Source organism: Morone saxatilis, unplaced genomic scaffold (genome assembly GCF_004916995.1).
Source record: "Morone saxatilis isolate NCDOM2014 unplaced genomic scaffold, NCSU_SB_2.0 Contig7, whole genome shotgun sequence".
Taxonomy (NCBI): Eukaryota; Metazoa; Chordata; class Actinopteri; family Moronidae; genus Morone; species Morone saxatilis.
The window spans coordinates 12,578,381-12,599,502 of NW_023340246.1; the positions used below are offsets into that span (position 1 = coordinate 12,578,381).

General features: G+C 41.2%; 1 protein-coding gene across 1 annotated transcript; it reads right to left on the reverse strand.

Annotated features, from left to right (window-relative positions):
• Positions 1-5,663: 5,663 nt before the first annotated feature.
• gareml (GRB2 associated, regulator of MAPK1-like) lies at positions 5,664-18,562 on the reverse strand (the record flags this gene model as incomplete). The annotated part of the gene is given in 6 exon segments (XM_035679040.1): positions 5,664-8,512; positions 10,005-10,174; positions 12,256-13,106; positions 13,453-13,618; positions 13,741-13,871; positions 18,422-18,562. Coding segments are annotated over 6 exon segments (2,060 nt in total), but the record flags the coding sequence as incomplete, so codon positions are not given.
• Positions 18,563-21,122: the final 2,560 nt, after the last annotated feature.

Consider the following 21,122-nt stretch of genomic DNA (forward strand, 5'->3'; position numbering starts at 1 on the left):
CTGTCCACATTACTGCCTGAAGAAAACACAAGGGCAACTAATGAATAGTAACGTTATATACCTGCTTGCGTTCAAGAGATTATAAATCATAATACCGACATCATTAAAATGTTTATTATTTATACAAATAAAAGATGATAATTTTGGCACCGTGACATTTTATGCTACGGTGATATCCTTTATCCTGTTTTCCATTCTACACTGTTGCGCCCCCAATGGTCGGTTTTATGTGCGCAGTCTGTTGATCACTTCTGAGGTGGAGATGTCAGCTGGTCGTTTTTTGCTAACTTAGTTAAAATAAAATAATCGGCAACAATTTCAATAATCAATTAATCGTCATATAAAGCAAAGGGAATTGAATATCTCTGGGGTTTATACAGTTGGTTGGACCAAACAAACAATCAGCCCTGGCAGCTGGAAAATTGAGATGGGCATTTTTCACAGTTTCAGTTAAATTATTTATCAGTTAACTGACATGATAATCTGTTAACTGTTTGTTGCAGTTCTACATACAAGTCCTATGGTACTATCTAATATGTCTGCTGTTTGTTTATTGACACTGCTTACCACTGACACTGTCAGTAATGTAACGTTAAAGGTGTGTGTGTGGAGGTCCTCACTGTTTCTCACTGTTTCTTAGGTAAAAGTTAGACATTATCATGTCTGTGTGGTCTTCCTCTGATGTGAAAGTTTCAAGACCAGATTTGTGTCCTTCGCAGCCTGTAACAATTTTTCTAGTCAAATGTTCACTTAAATTAACCTTTGCTTGCATTGTCAGTAAGCAACCAGATTAAAGGCGCTCTGAGTTTTTGTGTAAACAAACAAAAGTTATGTGTACTTACAGTGTTGACCCATCTAAACACACTGTGTGTACCCTGGAGGTCTAACAGATGGATTGAATGCATTTATTTTTTAACATTTTGAAACCTTGTTAACGCCCATCTTTTTTCTAGCTTGCAATCTTCTTCTTCCCTGTCTGTGTGGGCACATTGGTGTGTATGGTGGGACATTACCGCCGCCTGTAGCACGGTGGACTAGTGTGAATCCATTGGGTCCAATAGGTGTGTATGGGTGCTGCTTTACACTATTAGATTTTTTTATTTTCTTTCACACACAGACTTGATCTTTAAAAACTTGAAGTACGCATTTAGTCGCAGTTCAGCTGGCGACAGCCTGGTTTGTGGGGCCCTCACAGTTCCCTATAAGCCCAAATGTCCTTGAGCAAGGTCACTATTCAAGTGTGTTTGTGCTATTTATGCTAATATCCTCCAGGGATATGTCGTTAAACTAGCAGAAATTAGCATAATACAATACTGGTAGCCCTCTGTCTGACGGCCTCTTTTCTTTTGTACGGTTCTCTCCATCAAGCTCAAACACGTCAACTATGAGCTCGAGGATGATGTGGCAGTTATACGACTCAATGATCCAACAGCCAAGGTGTGTGGGTGTGTGTTTGTGGAAGGGAGTATTAGACAGTACCCACTTGTCATAGAGAGAGAGAGAGAAAGAGAGAGAGAGATTATGTTTGTGACGGTCTTGACTACGTGTCTCTGTCTCTCGCTGACAAATGTGACATCCCTAATCAGAGTGTGTGCATTTGTGCGTATGTGTTTTTTTTTTATTTTGTATATGCAGGTGAACACACTGTCAGTGCAGATGCAGTCTGAGCTGATGGGGGAGATCTGGTCGAAAGGAGCTCTGAAAAAGTGCCGTCTTCATCTCCAGCAAGCCCGGCTGTTTCCCTTGCCAGTGCAGGTATCTAGCAGCCTTATTAGAGCTTGAACCAGGATTTCCACTACTTGTGTGTGTGTGTGTGGTCGCTCCTACGCTTGTAAGTGGGTTTGAATCAGTGGGAAGAAATGTATTATGGTGCATTTTTATGCTTCAAACTTTCCTAACTGCCAGCAAACTGAGGTTGAAAGTCACATGGCTCACTTCATACAAAAGTCAATAAGAAATTCAGTCAAATTAAATATGTCTCCTCTGCTTACTGTATGTTACTGAACTGCTGAGTAATGAAACACTTTTTATCTCTCTAATCTCAGTGTGACAGTCATCCGTCTCTCTCAGGAAGGTCAGAAGATTTTTGAGAAGATTGAGAAGTCTCCCATCCTTATTGTCGCTGCCATCCACGGCCTGCATGGCCTCGAGGTACAACCGTGTGTGTGTGTGACAGCATGAGCCAGATTAGGTGTGAAAGATGCCAAGATTTGACCACTAAGCTCCAATTTTGTGTCTTATCTGTAGTTTGTGCTAGTTCCAAATTGTCATTACAAGAAACACAAATAATTTAAAAAAAAAGGTCCCAGGGACACCAGAGGTCATGTTGGGATCGCTGCCCGGAGCAGGCGGCACTCAGAGACTGCCTAAAATGGTATACACACACACCCTCATATTAATCAGTTATTCGCTTAATGGCTTGAAAGCACTGCCACAGTCTTGTGCTAGTGGCTACTGAGTTACACTGGAGTATATTAAGGTCAAGAGCCTCACTTGGGGGGATATCTGCTCACAATATCTGCAAACCTGCTTGTCGAATGTGTGTGTGTGTGTGTGTAGGTGGGTCTCCCTGGAGTATTTGACATGATGCTGACAGGCTGGGAACATCAGGGCAGATAAAGCCAAGAAGATGGCTCTAGTGGACCAGCTTGTGGACCCTCTGGGTATGTTCTGTGTGTGGCATTTCTTCATTTTGCTGTGCTTCATGAGACAGATAAAAGGAGTGTTTTCCTGCTGTAATCCGCTGGTTTGCCCCTCTAGGTGAAGGTGGGAGGGGATTAAACTCTTGTGTTTGTTTACTCCCAGAGAGGAATATTGAATACCATGATGAAGTTGCAGGACGCGTAGCCAAGGGAATCGCCAACAAGAGCCTCATACAGAGTGAGCACACCTCCCCAGGGGGGCACGGAGGGTAAAAAAATGTACTCCTTCTCAGTCACATAACGTAGTCAACTCAACACATATTTTCATTCAGTGTGACTTACTCTTGCTGCGGATATCATTACATTTGATGTCCATCGTAATATAAACGTCCATAAATCCTCTTAGAACTAAAGTAGTGTAGTAGCTAATAGTTAATTCGACATACATTTAATGGAGCCAAAATGCAAACAAATACAGGCTTTAAAAAAGCATAGCTCATTAAATCCATAGTCACTCTTCCTGTTGATATTGCCCAAAGCATCTACTGTATTCCCAAACAATAGAATATGTGAGCATGGGCCCACAGTGTCCCACAGTGACTATAAAAACTGCTCTTTCTTGTAACTCATCGACCAACACTGTTGCTGCTTGTCTGTGATAAGCTCTAATCGTCCATGCACATATACCGTCAGGCTCTCAATACACCTTGAATGGTCCACATGTGTAAATTGTTATTGTGTGTGTGCCTGTGCAGAGCTCCAGGACACAGTGATGTGTTTGGTCTGTGAGACTGACTGTCCGTGAGAAGGCCCAGAAACAGACTAAAGGCCTCTATTTTGCTCCTGTCAATGTCATTGAGTAAGGAACTCACGAATGGGAAGTAGCAGAGGATTAACACATTTCCACATGATGTCGTTCATGTGTGTCACTTTCTGTCTTGTGTTATTCAATGTATTATTTTTTTTTTTCTTCTCCCAGTTGCATAAAAACAATGTTTCTGACAATTTAGTCCATAGTCATGGTCCTTATATCACAGACTAACTAAATTTGCTAGATTCCAGTCTATTTTTGCCTCTTTTTAGGAAGGTGGCAATGTGTTGTTAACAACACCTTAAACGTGTTCTATTGCCTCAATGTCAGCAATATGACAACTGTACAATGTGTTGTATGGAGGCTGGCTGATAGGTGCTGGTGTAGCCCAGGTATCAAAAGATAAAGGCCAGACCACATCCTAAAGGACACCACAGTGGAGAGCATCAGCAGGGGACATGAACAGGTCTACAAAAGAGGGAGATGCACATGTAGATTTGCATTTCCACATTCCTCATCAATAATAAAAGCAGGTGGTTCTTCTTTAGTGTTATTTTCTTCGTCGTCGTCGTCACACTGTCCAGTCTTTCAGTCTACTTTGACCGTTCCGGTTTCAAGTCTGCTGACATGGTGGTAGAGGCCATGTTCAAGGACACCCACCTTAAACAGTCCTCAAGGAGGCGATAGGTACAGTCTCATGCTCTGGAATTTCTTCAGTTTAAAAAATTGCACAATTTTAAACTGTACCAATCCAAAATGGTTGAATTGTTTTACACATTTTGTTGAGAGTAGCACTAAAAAGATATTCTGTACTATCAATAGTACAGTAAATGTGCATTTGTTGTGTATTTCTGTATTATTTGGAGCAAGATCAGGTAACCTTTTTGCTGCAGACCTAACTTGTTAGCTCAGTGTGAAGATGCACCGCTGACATACTGCATATTGCACTTTTATATTTTGTTTTATTTATGTATTTGCACACTCTACAAGATGAATCAGTATCTTACATTAAACTGTCCATTTTCCCCACACTAAAATTACAAATATTTGCAATTTTATATAAAGTATAATCCATTTTCAGCAATTACCAAATATATTGAGTCAATAATTACAAACTGTATCCAGGCAGTGACTCCAAAAAACGACTAGTTTTAACCCTCAACCCGCTCAGTGAGTCTAATATGTTTATTATCAATTGTAGATCGTAAAAGTCTTAAAAAAGGCCACTTTATCAGTGGCAGTGGAGTGGAAGACACGAGTGTGAATCCTGAAGTTGAAGAACTCTTCAGGAAATACAAACTGACAGCTCTTCATCTATCTGATCTTTCTCTTAAAATGATCATGTGTATTTGACATCCAGCACCGGTTGCTTCATAAATGAGGCAGTTCTGTGTCTCTAGGAGGGAATACAGAGACACCCAGTAGAGGGAGACATTGGATAGTTATAGTCATAGTTATTTTTTAGGTTAAGATTTTACATTTAAAAAAAATTTATAACATTATTACATATTAACTGTTCATTAAGCTCTTCAAAAGTCTGTGATATAAAGTAGGTAAAACTAGCTCGACAGCTACATAAAATGCTGCTTACACATTGATGCATCAGTATTAGTAGTTTATAATAATCAGTCGCAGTTCCATTGAGCTGTAAAACGACTACTTGATATTTTAGGTACATTTTAGCAATAGTACTTCTGTATTTTTACTGAGGTAAGATTTTGAATGCAGGACTTTTTACTTTGTACTAGGTATTATTAGATTGTTTTATTGTATTGCTTTTACTTAAAAAAAGGATCTGAGTACTTCTTCCACATTGGTCACTGAGACATCACCTTTTTCATGGTTTGTAGGATTGCTGTTGAGGTAATCAGTTTTCTCGTGCACCATGTTGTGTGAGACAAGAATTTATTTCCTGTAAAAGCCATGATGTTTTCTACTTCTGATCTTTGTTGTTTTTTATATCTGTTTATGAATCTGTCATAAGCTCCTGATTCATCATCTGCTGGGTTCAGTTTAAAGTGTAAAACTATATCTTGTTTTTCTGTTAATATGAAGGCCAATTTACTTCTGAAACCACAACCTTTGCAATGTCTAAGCTGTGCTTGTTTTATTTGTACCTGGAATAAGATGTTTACTCATGCTTCTTTACTTAAAAATTTTTATTTATACTTTATGATATACAGTTGTGGCTGCAAACTACATATGGCTAAACAGCCTGCAGCACTGCCCATTTCTCTGATAACTGATCTGGGATGCTGTTTTATTTTATCTTTTTCTTTCAATGCAATAATAGTGCCACAGTATCCGGCCTTATCTGCAATAAACCTCGCAACCTCCTGTCTGTGAGTTGTTACGACTGCAGCTCCCCACAACCACAAGACAAAACAAAAGAGGATAAGTTGATTTTCAGAGGTCATTACGTTTCTATTTATTTTGTATTCTCTTATTTATTTCTTCATTGTTCTTCTTACAGTGGCCTCGCAGTTACACGATCACAGAGAGGGAGAGAGGATTTATGGAGTTTATAAGATGTCAGGAGAAACAATTTGGAGAAACATGGCATCAGTAAGCAGCCTTTGACCCAACTGCAGACTTTTTTTAAAATCAAATTTGTTATTTGAATGTTATGGAATTTAAAGAGGATCATTTCAGACATTACGAGAGAACAGCAGCTTGTATGGCAACAAGAGAATCACAACAAACATGTTTACTTTGACATTTACAACAACACAAATTGCATTTTAAGTTATCTGGCAAAACTGGATGGTCTTACTTCTTGAAACAACCCTCAGTGTTAGCTGAGGCCACAGTCCCTGCTTACATAACATTGCTATCATAATGTGTACCTGTATGAAGAAATAGTTTGTATCCAGATTAAAGCTGGATATATGTTTCAAATTCAGAGGAAAACTTCCATCCCTCTATCTGCTGATGTCCAGATTCAGTCTGGAATAACATTTTTAATCATTCTGGTCATTTTGTTACTGTCAGATTTTGTAGGTTTTATATGTTCGGCCAATATAATTCAAATCTGTAGCATGTTTATTTAAATGTAGGGGTGCAACTCAAAACTCCCTTTATCTTATTTTTTCATTAGTTAATTATTTGGTGAATAAAAATGGAAGAAAATGGAAGAAAAGAAAATAGCCCATCAAAATTTCCCTCAATTTACTTCAGAACATTAAAAAGTAGATGTTCCTAAACATTTTCATTTTTATTACTTAATAACTGGACAATTACAACAGTTGTTTTAATATCTTTTGCAACATTAATAATACTTCAATAGTTTATAATATATAATATTTTGGACCTCCTTTCCTCAAACTGTCAATACTTTTGACACTCTTGCACCGTTTGTTTTTTACTTACTTATTACTCAAACGTGTGTTTATTTGTCTAGTGGTGTGTAGTGAAGTGAAAACAAATAGCTATGTGAACATATCACTTAGTGTAATTTCATTTATTATTATGCATGGCTAAATCAAGCATATCTGAACAATTATCTGAGGTACATTTTGAAAACTCTATTTCTGAGGCAGTCGAAGATTTCTAATATAACGTGGCAACACATCTGTGTGTCTGACTACTGACAGAAGGACATCTTGTGTTACCCTTAAAGGGAATGTTAATAAAAATGTCACTGTCCCAAAGCATAAAATGGCCTTACAAATACAAACAAAATACTGTATATTCAGAGATGGTTCAGTGAATCATTGATCAGTACCAGAAACTCAATAATTTCCTTATTGGGTGCTTCTGACTTTCAGACTTTCTGCATTTTTCTTATCTCTCAAGAACCACTTTGTTATGTATGCCAATCACACTGAAGCTCAATGAGACAGATGAAGAGGGCTGTGCAAGACACTCAAGTAGGAAACAGGTTCAATGTTACATCTGTATTGTTACATGTCCTACTGGTCAAATAGATGCTGTAAATCCCTTAATGCCCCTTATATTGCAAAGACTCACATTAAACCCTTACTGTGGCGTGAATAATGCAATATGTGAAAACTGCAGAAATTCATTTGTCAAAATATCTTTAAGTAAAATGAAGGCATGTTTTCCCCTCATATCAGATTTTGTGTGGCACCATGTCCATGTAGTGCTTAAAAACCTTTAGCTGTCTCGCAGCCTGAAGATGTGTTGTGGTTGACTATCTGCCCCAAAGACGAATTGAAACAGGGCACTTTCATCGTGTAGCTCTCTGTCGTAGCCATTTGTTAGTAAACTAGTCCCAGTCTGTGATTCAGACAGGAATTATGCAGTCAGTCAGAGACTCCTGGCATGTGAGCCAGTCAAGTGTCTTCTATAGTTCGACCACAGGGTGGCGTAGTTTCCTTCAGCAAAGTTTCAGCTTGAGTCAGTGGGGCTCAGCAGCCGGTTGGTCACAGTGGAAGGCACATTCAGGATGGCTCAGTAGCCAACAGGCACATTATCAGGACCGTGTGTGTGTGTGTGTTAGATCTTGGGCCTCCAGCCCTGTATGAACTGTGTGATTTTGGTGACATGGAGTCGGCTCAGGTGGAAGTCATGTGACAGGATGTCCTCAGTCAGCTGCACCAGGAGGCTGCCGTCGATTCGCTCCCTCTGGAACACAGCCACCGCTGCCTCTGATAGGCCGATGAACCGCAGGCAGGCCGACACTTCCTCCAATGACAACACCGACAGGTCAGCAGGAGGTCGCCAGGTGGGGTCAGGGGGCTGAGACAACCCTTCAGTGACCCCTGTGGATGTCCCACCGCCCTCTGCACCTCTGGAGGAATCTGTCGTGGGATTGGCAGCGGGCTCAGGCGAGGGACAAGGGGACTGGCGGTTGAATGGGTTCAATGCCCCGAAGGGAGCAAATCTACTCTGTGGAGGTGGCGGCCTCAGTCGAGGTCCGGAGGAGGTGAAGGAATCTACCCACGGCTCTGCCCAGGTGGCCTGCGCTGGCTGAGGATTGGCTGTGTTCTCTGCAGGGATGGCAGAGACTGGCTCAGGACTGGCTGGGTTAGGGGCGGGACAGTCCGCCCAGGAGCACGGGTAGCAGTAGAGGGAAGCATCTGGAGAGGGCGAGCAGCTGGGACAGAGCAGGAGAAAGTGACATTAGCTTCTAGTATAACCTCAAATTTAGCATATTTCTGCACGTGAAGAAATATTGTGGCCTGCAAATGACCAAATCAGTGCTCGCTGGGTTTGATTTGATCAATGTGGATTTCAAAAAGTGTCTTTTTCGAATGACTATTCTTGTCACTGTACAAAAGGCTGTAAACAACCATGTTCTACCATAAAAAAAAATCTTATTTTATTCTTATTTAGGCTACTACTAAGAATCGTAGGGCTTACACATTTAGTCAATTGATTGATTAGTTGATAATATAAAATTATTTAAAAACATTTTTGATAATCGATGTATTTTTGGAAAAATCCAAAATGTTGGCTGGTTTCAGTTTCTTAAGAATATGTGTCTCTTCTCTGTTTTATATCATTGTAAACTAAATATCTTTGAGTTTGGGACTCTTGGACAACACATGCAATTTATAGATCTGACTTTCTGGTCTCTGGAAACTTATGTAAGTTATTGTCCCATTATTCTTAGATTTCCTACAGACTAAATAATGAAGCAGTTAACAAAATAAACCAAGAGATAAATCGATAATGGAAATATTTAGTAGTTGCAGCACTAAACAATAGTAAAACTTACAAAACATTGTGATATGATTAAAAAGTGTCAAATAATGTAGGGCTAGAAATGTATGCTGATAATTTAGATTTAGATTTTTAATTTATATTATTTCAGAGCTACTAATGTAGCTGAAAGTCAGATTTTACATAACAAAGTCTGTTTATAGTTCTGAGGGAGTTCCACTGCAAATGTGAACAAAGTTGTATGAAACCTTTTGTGGCTCCAGAGGCAGCTGCGGGAAATCTAAATCTGGGAGTGTGGAATTAGAAAGAAGTGATCTTACCAGACCTCTCTAACCCGCTCCTCATCTCTGCTCGAGGCTAAATGCATCACTACGAGCATAACACACTCAAATCTCCAATTGAACTGTCCCTGGTCAAGTTGCATTGTGGGTAATGTAAGTGTCAGGTTTTGACAAAGAAGAGGAATGTGTGGAATAATTCTACTGCAACAATTTTGATTCTTATTTTAACCTGTCCATCATAAAAAGTTATAAAAGTAACTCTCTCCTCTCTCACCTACACACAAACACACACGCGCAGACACACACACAATGCAATGCTAAATCGGAGTACTCTTAAGTGATGCTAACTCTTATGTGTGGGTGGTATAAGTAGCTATTATAAACATCAATTTATTATAATCAAAGTCATTGTGTTATCCTGGGATCCAACGGTACCCTGTATCGATCTTGTCAACACTAATCATATTTGAATTTATGAGATCTGGTAGCATCCTTTTATTAGGAAACAGAGCTTACATTAGCTCACCCTGACCTCTGGCTCTGTTTGGGATGTAAAGAGCACATCACAAGTAAACCCTTGCAATAATTATACAAAATAATTCCAGTTGTTTTTTAGTAAACACAACAACATCCACAGTGTACCTGTCCTGAAGTCCAGAGGAGTAGAAGGAGAGGTTGGGTCTCGGGGAGGTGGAGGCTTTGGGGAAGCGAGGTGGGACGGGAGGGCTGGGGACTGGACTGGAGATGGAGCCTCCTTTAGAGCAGCGAGGGGGAACCGGAGGGGCGATCAAGTAGCGGCACTCCTCTCTCACCTACACACAAACACACACGCACAGACACACAGACACACACACACACAGAAAAATAAGAACTACAGCAGAAAAAAAAGTTAACTCCTGAAACTTGACTTCTCAGGAGGCTTTATGTGTGTGTGTGTGTGTGTGTGTGTCTGCTGGCTTGTCTCAATGTTCTGCTTGGTAAATGTCAAACTTGGTGACCTTTACACCTCAAACAAACTCTCTCACACACAGTAGCAAGCTCTTTACACACACACACACACACACACACAGTGTCTTGGCAGGCTAAATATCAGGGAATGAAGAACGCAGTGTGTGACAGGGTATAATCCAGCTGCATAGCAGACATCAACACCCACGCACCCTTTCTGTACCGCTGCTAGCTGCCATCACTCTGACAGAAAAAAAGTTAATTAAGCAAAGCAAGTGTGATAATATCCCCCTTGCAAGCATAGACAGGCTATATACATTAACACATGAACAATAATACTGGTGAACAACCTAATAACTCCAAAATAAGAACAGCACAACTACAGAAAACAACCTTGTTCCCAACACGACACACCATTTTCTGGTTTTAAAGAAAATGTGTTTTTTAAATTGTTTTATATATGCAAGTACTGGTAATTTAGAGAGGAAACAGAACAGCCTTCAGTTGAACATGAGAAGCATGAAAGAGCAGACTGAGCTTTGCCAGTGTACACACAACCCCTAAACTTAAAAGTTAAAAAAAAAAGAATAAATCTGATTAAAAAAAGTAAAGCTACAAAACTCTGACAAATAATTTAGTTAAACATCATATATTACACATTCCACTCAAGCACTATGAAAGGAATATTCAACAAACGTCCCATATATGTAAATAAAAGAGGTGACTCTTTCTGTCACTGAGTGATGTACCACAGTAATGTTATGACCACATGTTGTTTATGAAAGCCTGAACTATTTACAGTTCTACATGCTAACTGTCTGCTTGTTACAGTATGTAGTGGAAAAGTAGGTTTGGTTACCATAAAAGTTATTTTCAAACACTATTCATTCAAGTACTCTAGATGGAGTGCCTCGGCTCTGTAAGTCCCTTCCAAGCTGATGACTGTTTAACTGGCATCATCAACAAAATAATAATTATTTTGTTTACATTCAACAACTAAAGCACTAAGTTGTTGAATGTAAGCAAAATAATAATTATTTTACTTCGTTCAAATTATGAGGTCCTCAAAGTTGCTATCAAGGTACCTTATCAGCTTGAAATATAGACAAGAAACCATAGATTTGTCGTTTGTGAAACAAAATTGTTTTAAAAAAAAGTTTGGGTTGCTTTTTCTGTTTAATATATTTGAAAAAATGAATAAAATTGAATATCTTTTTTTAACAGCTGTACAGGAAAAAAGTGATTACAGGATGCCACACTGGTCTTATTAATTTAAAATGAAAATAATTGTGAGCTTAAATCTACTTCCACATATACATGCAAAATAAGTGGCACTGTCCCACAAATGTGGGACGGGCTGGCACTAGCACAAGAAACCTACTCAAACTAAGACAAAAAAGACTGTCAATCCTGTTTGACTGACAAATGATTTCTGTGGAAGTGCAGTGCTTGTACAAAATCCCTTGGATTATTACTTTTACCACAAACAGTCAATGATAGCTTTTGCTTTCTGTTCTCCTCATTAGAATTCGACTGTGGCCACGTTTTATCACTAAATCGATAATAATTTTGGTCATTCTTAAGACCAGAGGCTCCATCAGTCTTATACTCTACCATGATAGGACTAAACTGACTCTGTACTATTTATTGAATTATTGTATTCCAGCATACAGCACACATGTACCTGCCTCCTTGGTGAAGACATATGTAGATGTGTATTCATGTGCTCTGAGTGTACAGCAGCCTTTCCAGGAAGTCAGTGTGTGTTTGTCTGTGAGTGTGTGTGTGTGTGTAAATGTGGTCAGTGAGGTTTAAAAGCTGTAATGTATGAATAATTCAAGCCAGGCATCCTGACTTTTAACAACCGGATGCTGCTGTGGACAGATAAGAACGATGAGAGACTAAAGGACGGAAAGAAGGACAGGAGGTGAAGACTGAAACTCACAGCATCAGATTTTGGAGGTACAGGTGGCGGGGTAGACACTCTTGTCAACACGGTACCAAGAGAACCGTCCAATGAGGAAGACGAATGGAAGGAGATGAGGTTTGGCTCCTTCCCCAAGCCCTCTGCATTCTGATTGGTCCACAGTTCCTCATAAGGGATTTCCTCACTGGTCCTCATTTCTGCCTCAGTCCACTCAGGAGTCACATACTCCCTCTCCTCACCTGGTCCCTCCCCCAGCCGCTCTCCAAGAGAGTCCCTGCAGCGCTGTGACAGGCTGTCCGAAACCCCGCCCCCATACCCGCACATAGAGAGGCGCTGCAGTGCCGGCGCCAAGGAGTCCTGACCTGACACACACATGCGAGAGCGTCGCGGGCTCACACACTCCTCCGTCATACACTCCAGCTCTGGCCGGGTTTCTCTAACGGCACGAGAGTAGGCATCTGGGTCGAATGCATGTCGCAACAGGAGGCTCTCTAGCGCTGCCGTGTGGACGGAGGCCTCGGCCACGTTGAACCGGGGCATGCAACGCAGCAGCAGGAAGTGGGAGGGGGAGACTTCCTGTCGGCGGAGCACCATGCAGAGGACCACCGTCTTGCTGACGATGTTGAGCAGCTTGTAGCGGTGGCCCTCTCGGACTGCATGGCGATCATAGGGGTTTCTTGGCGGTCGCGAAGGCACGGACACATTGACAGGGAGGCGAACCCTCTCGATGATGCTGCGTACCGTGTGCTCCCCTCCCAGCATGCCTTGCTCCAGAGGGGAGCGTGTGCAAAAGCGTCCACGGCAGCCAAAGGGCAGGCTGACGCTCTGATTGGTGCGATGGTTCATACAGACCAGGCAGGGAGTTTTACCTGAGGAGGCCGAGACAGAAAGGTGGATTAGCTAGAGGTCAGAGAGAACCAGAACAGTAAAGAGTGAATGTTGGGTCACATTAGTCTTCTGTTCAAAGGGAATGCGCCACATTCAGCCCTGATAAAGGAAGTGTTGAGCAGAGTTTGTGGTTTGGTGGTGTGAGGTACTAAGCATGGTGATGAAAATCCCTTCAAAAACACACAATATATATACAGTATATATCCATTTCTAAGGAGGAATTAACTTTTCCCATACCGATTTCCCTTATTCCCATGTCCTCATTCTAATATTAGGACTTGTACAGACTCCCAATAATATTTAACTCAACCGTTTGGCCATGCTTACTTCTAGGAGTCTTGCCCAGGCGTCTCAGGAGTGCACTCAGACCCGTTTTTTCCTTAGAGGGCGTGGCACAGAGCAGCTCCGCCTTCCCCATGAGTGACAGCTCATCTCCAGCCTGCAGAGTGAAGCTGTAGGGCTCACTGTCCTCACTGAACTCCCCTGAAACCACCTGCAGGACACACATGTATGGATATGTGGACATGATGTTGCATGACAGAAACTTCAAGTATGATATTCTCATGTTTCTCAAAAACTATTAAATAACCCGGGAAAGGCAGACAAAATGCAAACCTTGACGCTAAAAGTGATCGTCTCCATGACAAAGACCCGGTCGGGGAAGACTCCGGCAACTTCCTCCACGCTGGAAAAATACTGGACCGGATCCCTGACGTCTCGGTCTTCATCCAACAACTTGAACTTCCCTACAGAGGAGATGGAAGCAGGACAGGAGACAGAGAAGAAGGGTGAAGGAGGTTTAAGAAGGGAGTCGCAAAGATGGAAGGAGGAAGAGGACGTGTGTTGGAAAAGGAAGTGAAGGAGAGCATGAAAGAAAAATAAGATAGACCAGTGAGGAAAAGAGGAAAATCCAGAAAAAGAGCAGGAAGGAGGACAAGGAAAGAGGACGGAAGAGAAGAGTAGAAGAAGACAATAAGGGAAGAAAGCAGAGGAGGGAAGAGGAGGAGAAAAGGGAAGAAAAGAGGTGAAAAGTTGTTTTTGTTCTATCTTTCATTTCTCTTTTGACTCCCTACAGTCGTACTGCAAACACACACACAAACACACACGCACACCCGCAGTAGACACTGTTTGGACGAGAAGAATACAAAGACACCTCCGTGACCTATGACCTGGCACCAGCACCCAGCCAATCAACAGCCGACGGGGTTGGCATGGCAACCAATAAAGGACCCCCATTCTCACGCAGAGCAGAGACACATCACCATGGAGACACTGACACATACACTCACACAGACACACAACTCTCTCTCTCTCTCTCTCTTCACTCCTTCTTTCCCTTGCTCATCCCCTCCTCCGTCTGTAAGGCTTTCACACTCGTGCGCTCCAGTGTCGCAGTCCAGTGGCTTTGTTTGTGTTTTTGTGTTCTTTTCAATGTTTTTTGGTTTGTGCCACTTTTTGATGTCGTAAAGAAGCACTCCAGGAACGCACAATGGGCCTTGTTGAAATCACATGAACCTTTATCCTTATTTACAAGTTTACCGGATTGCATTTAAAGTACTACAACCCTCGAAGGATCCTTTCTCTGCCGCGCAAGTGTTTGTGTGTGTGAGGGAGAGAGAGATGAGAAAGTTTTTTTGTCTGGGAGGCAGAGCAGAATACCAAACTCCCCCATCTTCCTGGCCAGCACCTCCCTCCTTTTTCTCTCCCCCTTTTTTGCTCCTCCAACCCCCAACCCTCTAATTCAAACAGAGCCCCCGGGATAAGGAGCTTCCACCCGCCAAACAATACCAGCAAGTGCTACTTTTCAACACAACCCACCAACCCCCCGTTTCAAAAAGAAGTCACAGACTGAGGACGAGTTTCAGATGAAACAGGTTTACCAATACACCTAACAAAACTCGAGTCTTATTAAGCTAGAATTGAAACCAACTGAATTGAGATGTAACAGCGTATTAATAAGTAAGTGTTACTCTGTGAGAAAATGTCCCAAGGACTAAAAACAGAATCAGTCTGAGGCTTTTAAATCCCCACACACAAGCCTTTGGCAGCTAGTTCCACATTACACGGGTGGCTGTGGCGCCACTTGCTTCGCTGAAACCCATTCATTCAGCTTTTCTGTCCTCTCCCCTTCAGTCATCCTTGCCTCTCACTGATGGACAGAGGAGGATACAGACAGAGAGCGAGGATAAAAAGGAGGGAGTATCCTGTTGTCCATCCCCAGGGGGAAACCTATATTGCTCTCCTCCTAAGCTTATTTAGACTTCCTGCATGAAGTCATCACACAGACATTAGCTCATCACCGGCCTCTCATTCAAGAACAGCTCACCTGTTATATTTAAAGTCATGAGTTTAGGTAGTATGCATATATATTTAATTGGCTTTGTTGGCTGGCTAGTCTACCAGAGTGCATCGTGGAAATGGTTTCACAACTGAGATATCGGGTTGATGTAATGCTTACGAGGCTGTTACAATAAAGCTCTTTTTGCACCAGTGTAACCATTCGTCCACAGTTACTTCCACCTAACAAAAAAACATTACTATTACTAATAAGCTAAACATAAAAATGCAAGCTTTTTTCAGACTGTTAACCAGCTGATTAAGAAAGTGTAGCAACAAAAAACAAATAATCACAAACCTGTTGCTTTGTATCTTTAATGCTAGGGAGACTGTGTATTATATGTTGTGTTCACTCACGCTACACATTTTAATCTGCCTTTCTGCGTGGCCCAGAACTTGTGACTTTTATGCTCAGACTGTGCAGATCAGTTGCGCACCAAACTCCCAATCAGATTTACCCATTGTTAATTCCAATAAAGTTCATTCAAACAAGATAACCGCGCCCTAAACAATGTCCACTGGAAGAGAGAAATGCAGCTTTACTTCTATTTCGTACTTTCATATGAAAGGAAAGTACAGTAACAGATCTTTGGACAGCAGCCACTTTGGAAACTGGACGGCTGAACTGCTCAAACTGCCACCAAGCCAGAAATGCATCTGATCGGCCGTTAGCCAGATTGTTGATCATTAAGAGAAATCAGAAAATCCCTGAAACTAAATGTAAAACGAGAACCGATCTATTTCACATGAAGTACAGTTTACTCATCACAGGGAGTACTACTCAGCCTGTATTTGTCTTTTGTGGCTTTTTTTGGAGATAGTTTTCCAAAATTGGATTAAAGAACTCTGATGCTAATGAATATGACTATTGAGTTGCATTATGGGAAATGCAGGATCCAGAGTTTGCTGAAGCTTGAGTTATACAAGAGACTATAAATCATAGCCTATCACAGCCTCTGCTGCTTCTTCTTCAACGTGTCTCTTGTAATGTGCCTCTCTTTATGCAAGTGCAATACTACATCACTGAAATACCCCATTGAGAAAACCCCAGTTACACTAGAACAGCCTTTTGTGACACTAAGACTTTAATTAAAGTTCATCCACTGAAGTGAAACCAAGACAGCTCCTGTTGACTCAATACATCTGTGTTACATTTATATTTGTTATTTATTATTTGTTAGAACTACTTGCACTTTAAGCTGTTAATACTTCCAGTATCGGCGGTCATTCGCTTCCGATCTGAAATGCTGAAATCTGTAAAATGACAATGATCTCAACATACCCCCTCCCACTCAAATGTTCTTTCATTCTTCCGAAAAGGAGCCTGAGAGGCGGCAGTAGTGTGAGGTGACATCAGCACTCCATCAGTGAAGGAGACAATGAAGAGGAGGCATTATGATCCAGTTACACAGCGAATAATGTGACTGGACAGAGAGTCTGAACAATGGGATTGTGGGGATTGAGCTCCGGTGAGGTCATAATGACTAGATTCATTCAGCAGGAAGACGACAGGTCAATGAACAGGAGGAGCAGGGAAGGTCGTATCTACAGTAGCTGGTTGGTTGTGTGAATGGTGGTTGTAATGAGTATCTGTCTGCACATTAGGGATGGCAATTAGGGTATAATGTCATTTACCATTATTCAATATCGCTAACCATTGACACTACATGCCAGAAAATCATCATTTACTTCAAGTTTTACAATATGATTCTTACGATTTCACCCACAGTTCTCACAAATGTTAAATCTCATGTACGGAAGTTGTTTTATTTACCCTTTAAAGTACAGTTTTCCCCTTTCATTGAACTTAAGTAGCCTTCAAATTGTCAAAATCACTGTCCAACAGTATCATATACATACAGTATATTCTATATCAGCATGTCCCAAGTCTACTTAGAAGCTACTGTATATAATGCTTACACTGTGTAAAATCTTCAAACCCAAGACTCAATTTTGTTGATGTCTGTACTATTCCATTAAATGGAAATACCCAAGATTAAATGCCCAGAATTCAGTCTGACAGTTTGCATATCTTTGGAAACTTTAGAATCTCCCCAAGTGTTTCAGCTTTCTGTAGGTTGGAACAACGTTTGGCTGCACAGCATGAGTTTGTCTGACTGGCTGAAAATAAGATGAATGGCAGGGGTATTCCTAATAACTGACATGAATGCCTTCAATCAATCACTGGAGAGTTACATGAACATGGAAAGAACCTGAAAACGCTACAAAGAAAGGTTTCAACCCTTGTGGTGTTTGAACCCACAGCCCTGCAACATGTAATGCACGTGTACAGTTTAAATCTCAGACTGTGATGGGGATGATTATGTGAAACTCATGTACCTTCTCCATAAAAAAAATTCAACTTGATTTTGGGAGTTTATATTTTGGCTCTGTGTTATGTCAGACTTGAAAGGTCTCTAGGCTTTTGAAAGTGATCTGCCAAGTTCATGATGAATCACCAGATACAAAAAAATAGGAGACTGTCGGAGACTTCTATTGTAAATATGTGTTCCTGTTTTATCTGAGCTGGACTAAGACAAATTCTTATCAACTTGGTTCACATGGGAGTAAAGTACTGAACTTTAACTTACTGTAATTCAGCTTTAGAGTGTATCTTTAGAGCATGGTGACCTAATGTATTAAATGTCATTGTCAAAATATCAGACATTACTTGCCATCAGTTTAATGCTATGTGTCTGTTGTATATGTTTATTGGCCTACCACCAAAGAGACGTTTGTTCTCAACAAAAATAGAGTCAGTGGAAACTGTTGACCTTGTGATAAAAATGTGCATTTATCCCCCCCGAACTCCCAGAGGAAATGAACATCTTGGGGAATAATTGATATTTTTAGGGTGAAGACAAAATTTTGAAGACTGTCTATTAAGGAATTTTGGTGCATGCTTATGTAGAAAAGCAAGTGTGCATGTGCGTGTGAGTGTGTGTGCACGTGTGCTCACCCTGGTATTGCAGAGGGATGTCTATCTTGGGTCCAATGACGTAATGTCCCTCCTCTAAGCTGTGGGCAGTCACTGTGGTCCACTGACGACAGGAGTGTAACAGCACCACATCCTCCTCGGACAGACCCTCCACACATTCACCTGGAACACACACACACACACATACACACATTAACAGACAAATCAAAACACATAAAATGAATTAGGAACAAACAAATACTCTACCAGCTTGAGGGCTGCTGAAACATCAGGTTTTTTAATTTCTAAGGTCACAGTAAGTAGCTCAGCAATGGAAAACACTAAAACACCTCCAACCCCCCCACCAACAAACACACACATGCATTTGTGATTCAGTGTGCATAATTACCACCATCAGTGACGGTTCACCAACCTAACCTACACATCAGGACCCCGCTATGCAACTGGCAACCCACTATTACACAGCCCCCACACACACACACACACAGCTCTCCAGCTTTCACCAGAGCCATCATGTAGCACAGCGGCATTGATTTCTGCTGATAGCACGGCGGTACAATTCAATCACATCGCATACACAACACACACACACACACACACACAGCTCTCTCTCAGACTCACACGCCGATCACATGGATGCACATAGTTTTGTTCTTGCTGCTGGATAGCTGTTACTACCAAACCTTTGAATCTAACACTCATGTTGATGGATGTCTGAATACAAACACGGGACAGATAATGAGAGATTGTAAGTAGAAAAGTGAAGGACCCTCTGAAAAGATAATTATCAGCAGAGGACATGGCTTCCTTTTGGGCCTTTGACTGATTGTCACCTTAGGCTTGTTACTAAACTCTATTATCCGTCTGTCTCATCTCAATCTGGCCAGAGAACATCTCAAAGGTTTCGCTGCACATTAAAAGGTCCGTTCACCCAAACAACAAAGACACATTTCCCTCTTATCCTTCATCGTTTCGTCGTGCTCAAAGCAAAAATCGTACACAACAGCGATGCCATTCTCAATAACAACCTGGTTACTCTGGATAATTCAGACGTCGCCGTTTACACTTTTCATTGGGAACTATTACCTCAGAGTTACGGCAAAACACCACCAGTCAAAAAGGTGCCAGAGTCAATGAAAGAGTGAATGAAAGGAAGTCAACTGCACACTTGTCTCTGTTGCACACACCCAATTTATTATCTAAGCTCCGATAAATGTCTGTTTAATCAAACGCTTAGACAATAAACTGGGTGTTTGCACACCAAAAGGAAAAAGCACTGAAAACAGTCCGCAGTGAAGTGGGGATTAATCTGAGTAGCACAATAAAAATAAGATGATACTCCCACCTTCAACAGTACATCACTCTTACCAGCAAAATCAAGTAAATATCAAGAGTGAAAGTACTCCTTTCAATGTGTAATAGTATATATTAGTATTATGTGAACAATAATGCAGAGATCTTTAAAGTACCCTACATACTGTTGGGTAATTGAATCTATAAAAACGTATTGGATCTTTTAAACTGATTTGTAACGTCTTAATGTGAAAAATAAACAACTGTAGCTGTCAAAATGCCACACTAATTCTCTCTGAAACATAGTGGAGTTTAAGTATAAAATAACATAAAATGAGAGTGCTTGAGTATAAGTACCAGGGGTATGTTTACAGGATGAGTAAATGTACTAGTTACCTTCCAACCACAGCTAGATCCACTTGGGTTACATGAGAAAATGATGTTTTCGTGTGATTTAACCGACACTGACGTGTGTAATCATGGCTTTACTTTATCAGCCTGGAGCACTCATGTTGTATCAGGAAAGTCCCCCCATCACACTGAATTACACCCCCACACTCACATACCACTGAACCACAGTCTCCCCTCACAAAGATAACACTTTTGTTGTTTATTGTTAATATGAAATAGGGGGGGGAGCTTGTATGAAATGCTGACATCATGTCCTGTTATAAATAACTAACCACCATCTGGGTTGGCTGGCTGTGCAAACAAGCAGGCATCGTGGGGTAACTACAGTGCGGTTAATAAACACCTACGGGTGCTGTCTCTCGACACAATGCACACGCGCGCCCCGAGAAGTAAGGTGCGTAATTTTCGGGGACCATGACACGGCTCGGGTGCGCGCTTTTGTCCACGATTGGAAAGTTGGAGGTTTTCCTGCTCGTCGCTGCTCGTTAGTATTCACCACATTCACCGACAGATTACAGCATTTACATATGAAAAGAATTGAGCAGCACTTCAGCAGCACAACAGACACTTTGTGGCTTTCCGGGCCTCGCTGGACTGGAACAACTTTGGCTACGACACCCATCGACCGTTCCCAAAGTAAAGACACCAAATCTGGTGAATCAGATAATTATGTTGGCGGAATAAAACTAAACATAAAGCAGATAAATGTTAAAGCGAACACAAATGTTACATAATGACTCCCTTATGCACGTCGGGAAGTTGGCGTGAACTAGAAAAAGTCGGTGTCCGAGAATTAAATGCTGCAGCTGCATCAAGGTAACCAGATTGAACCAAAATCATAACGGAAATCAGGCGATGTTGGTTTCAAAATAAGAGCACCAAACGTGCCCCAGTCAGTAAAACGTGTCAATGTATCGCATATTTGTCCTTAAAAAGTATTGTGGCTCCTTTAATGTTAATGTTTAATGTTAGATTAAATCAATAATGTCTAGTGTTGCATACGTTCAACAAAAACACA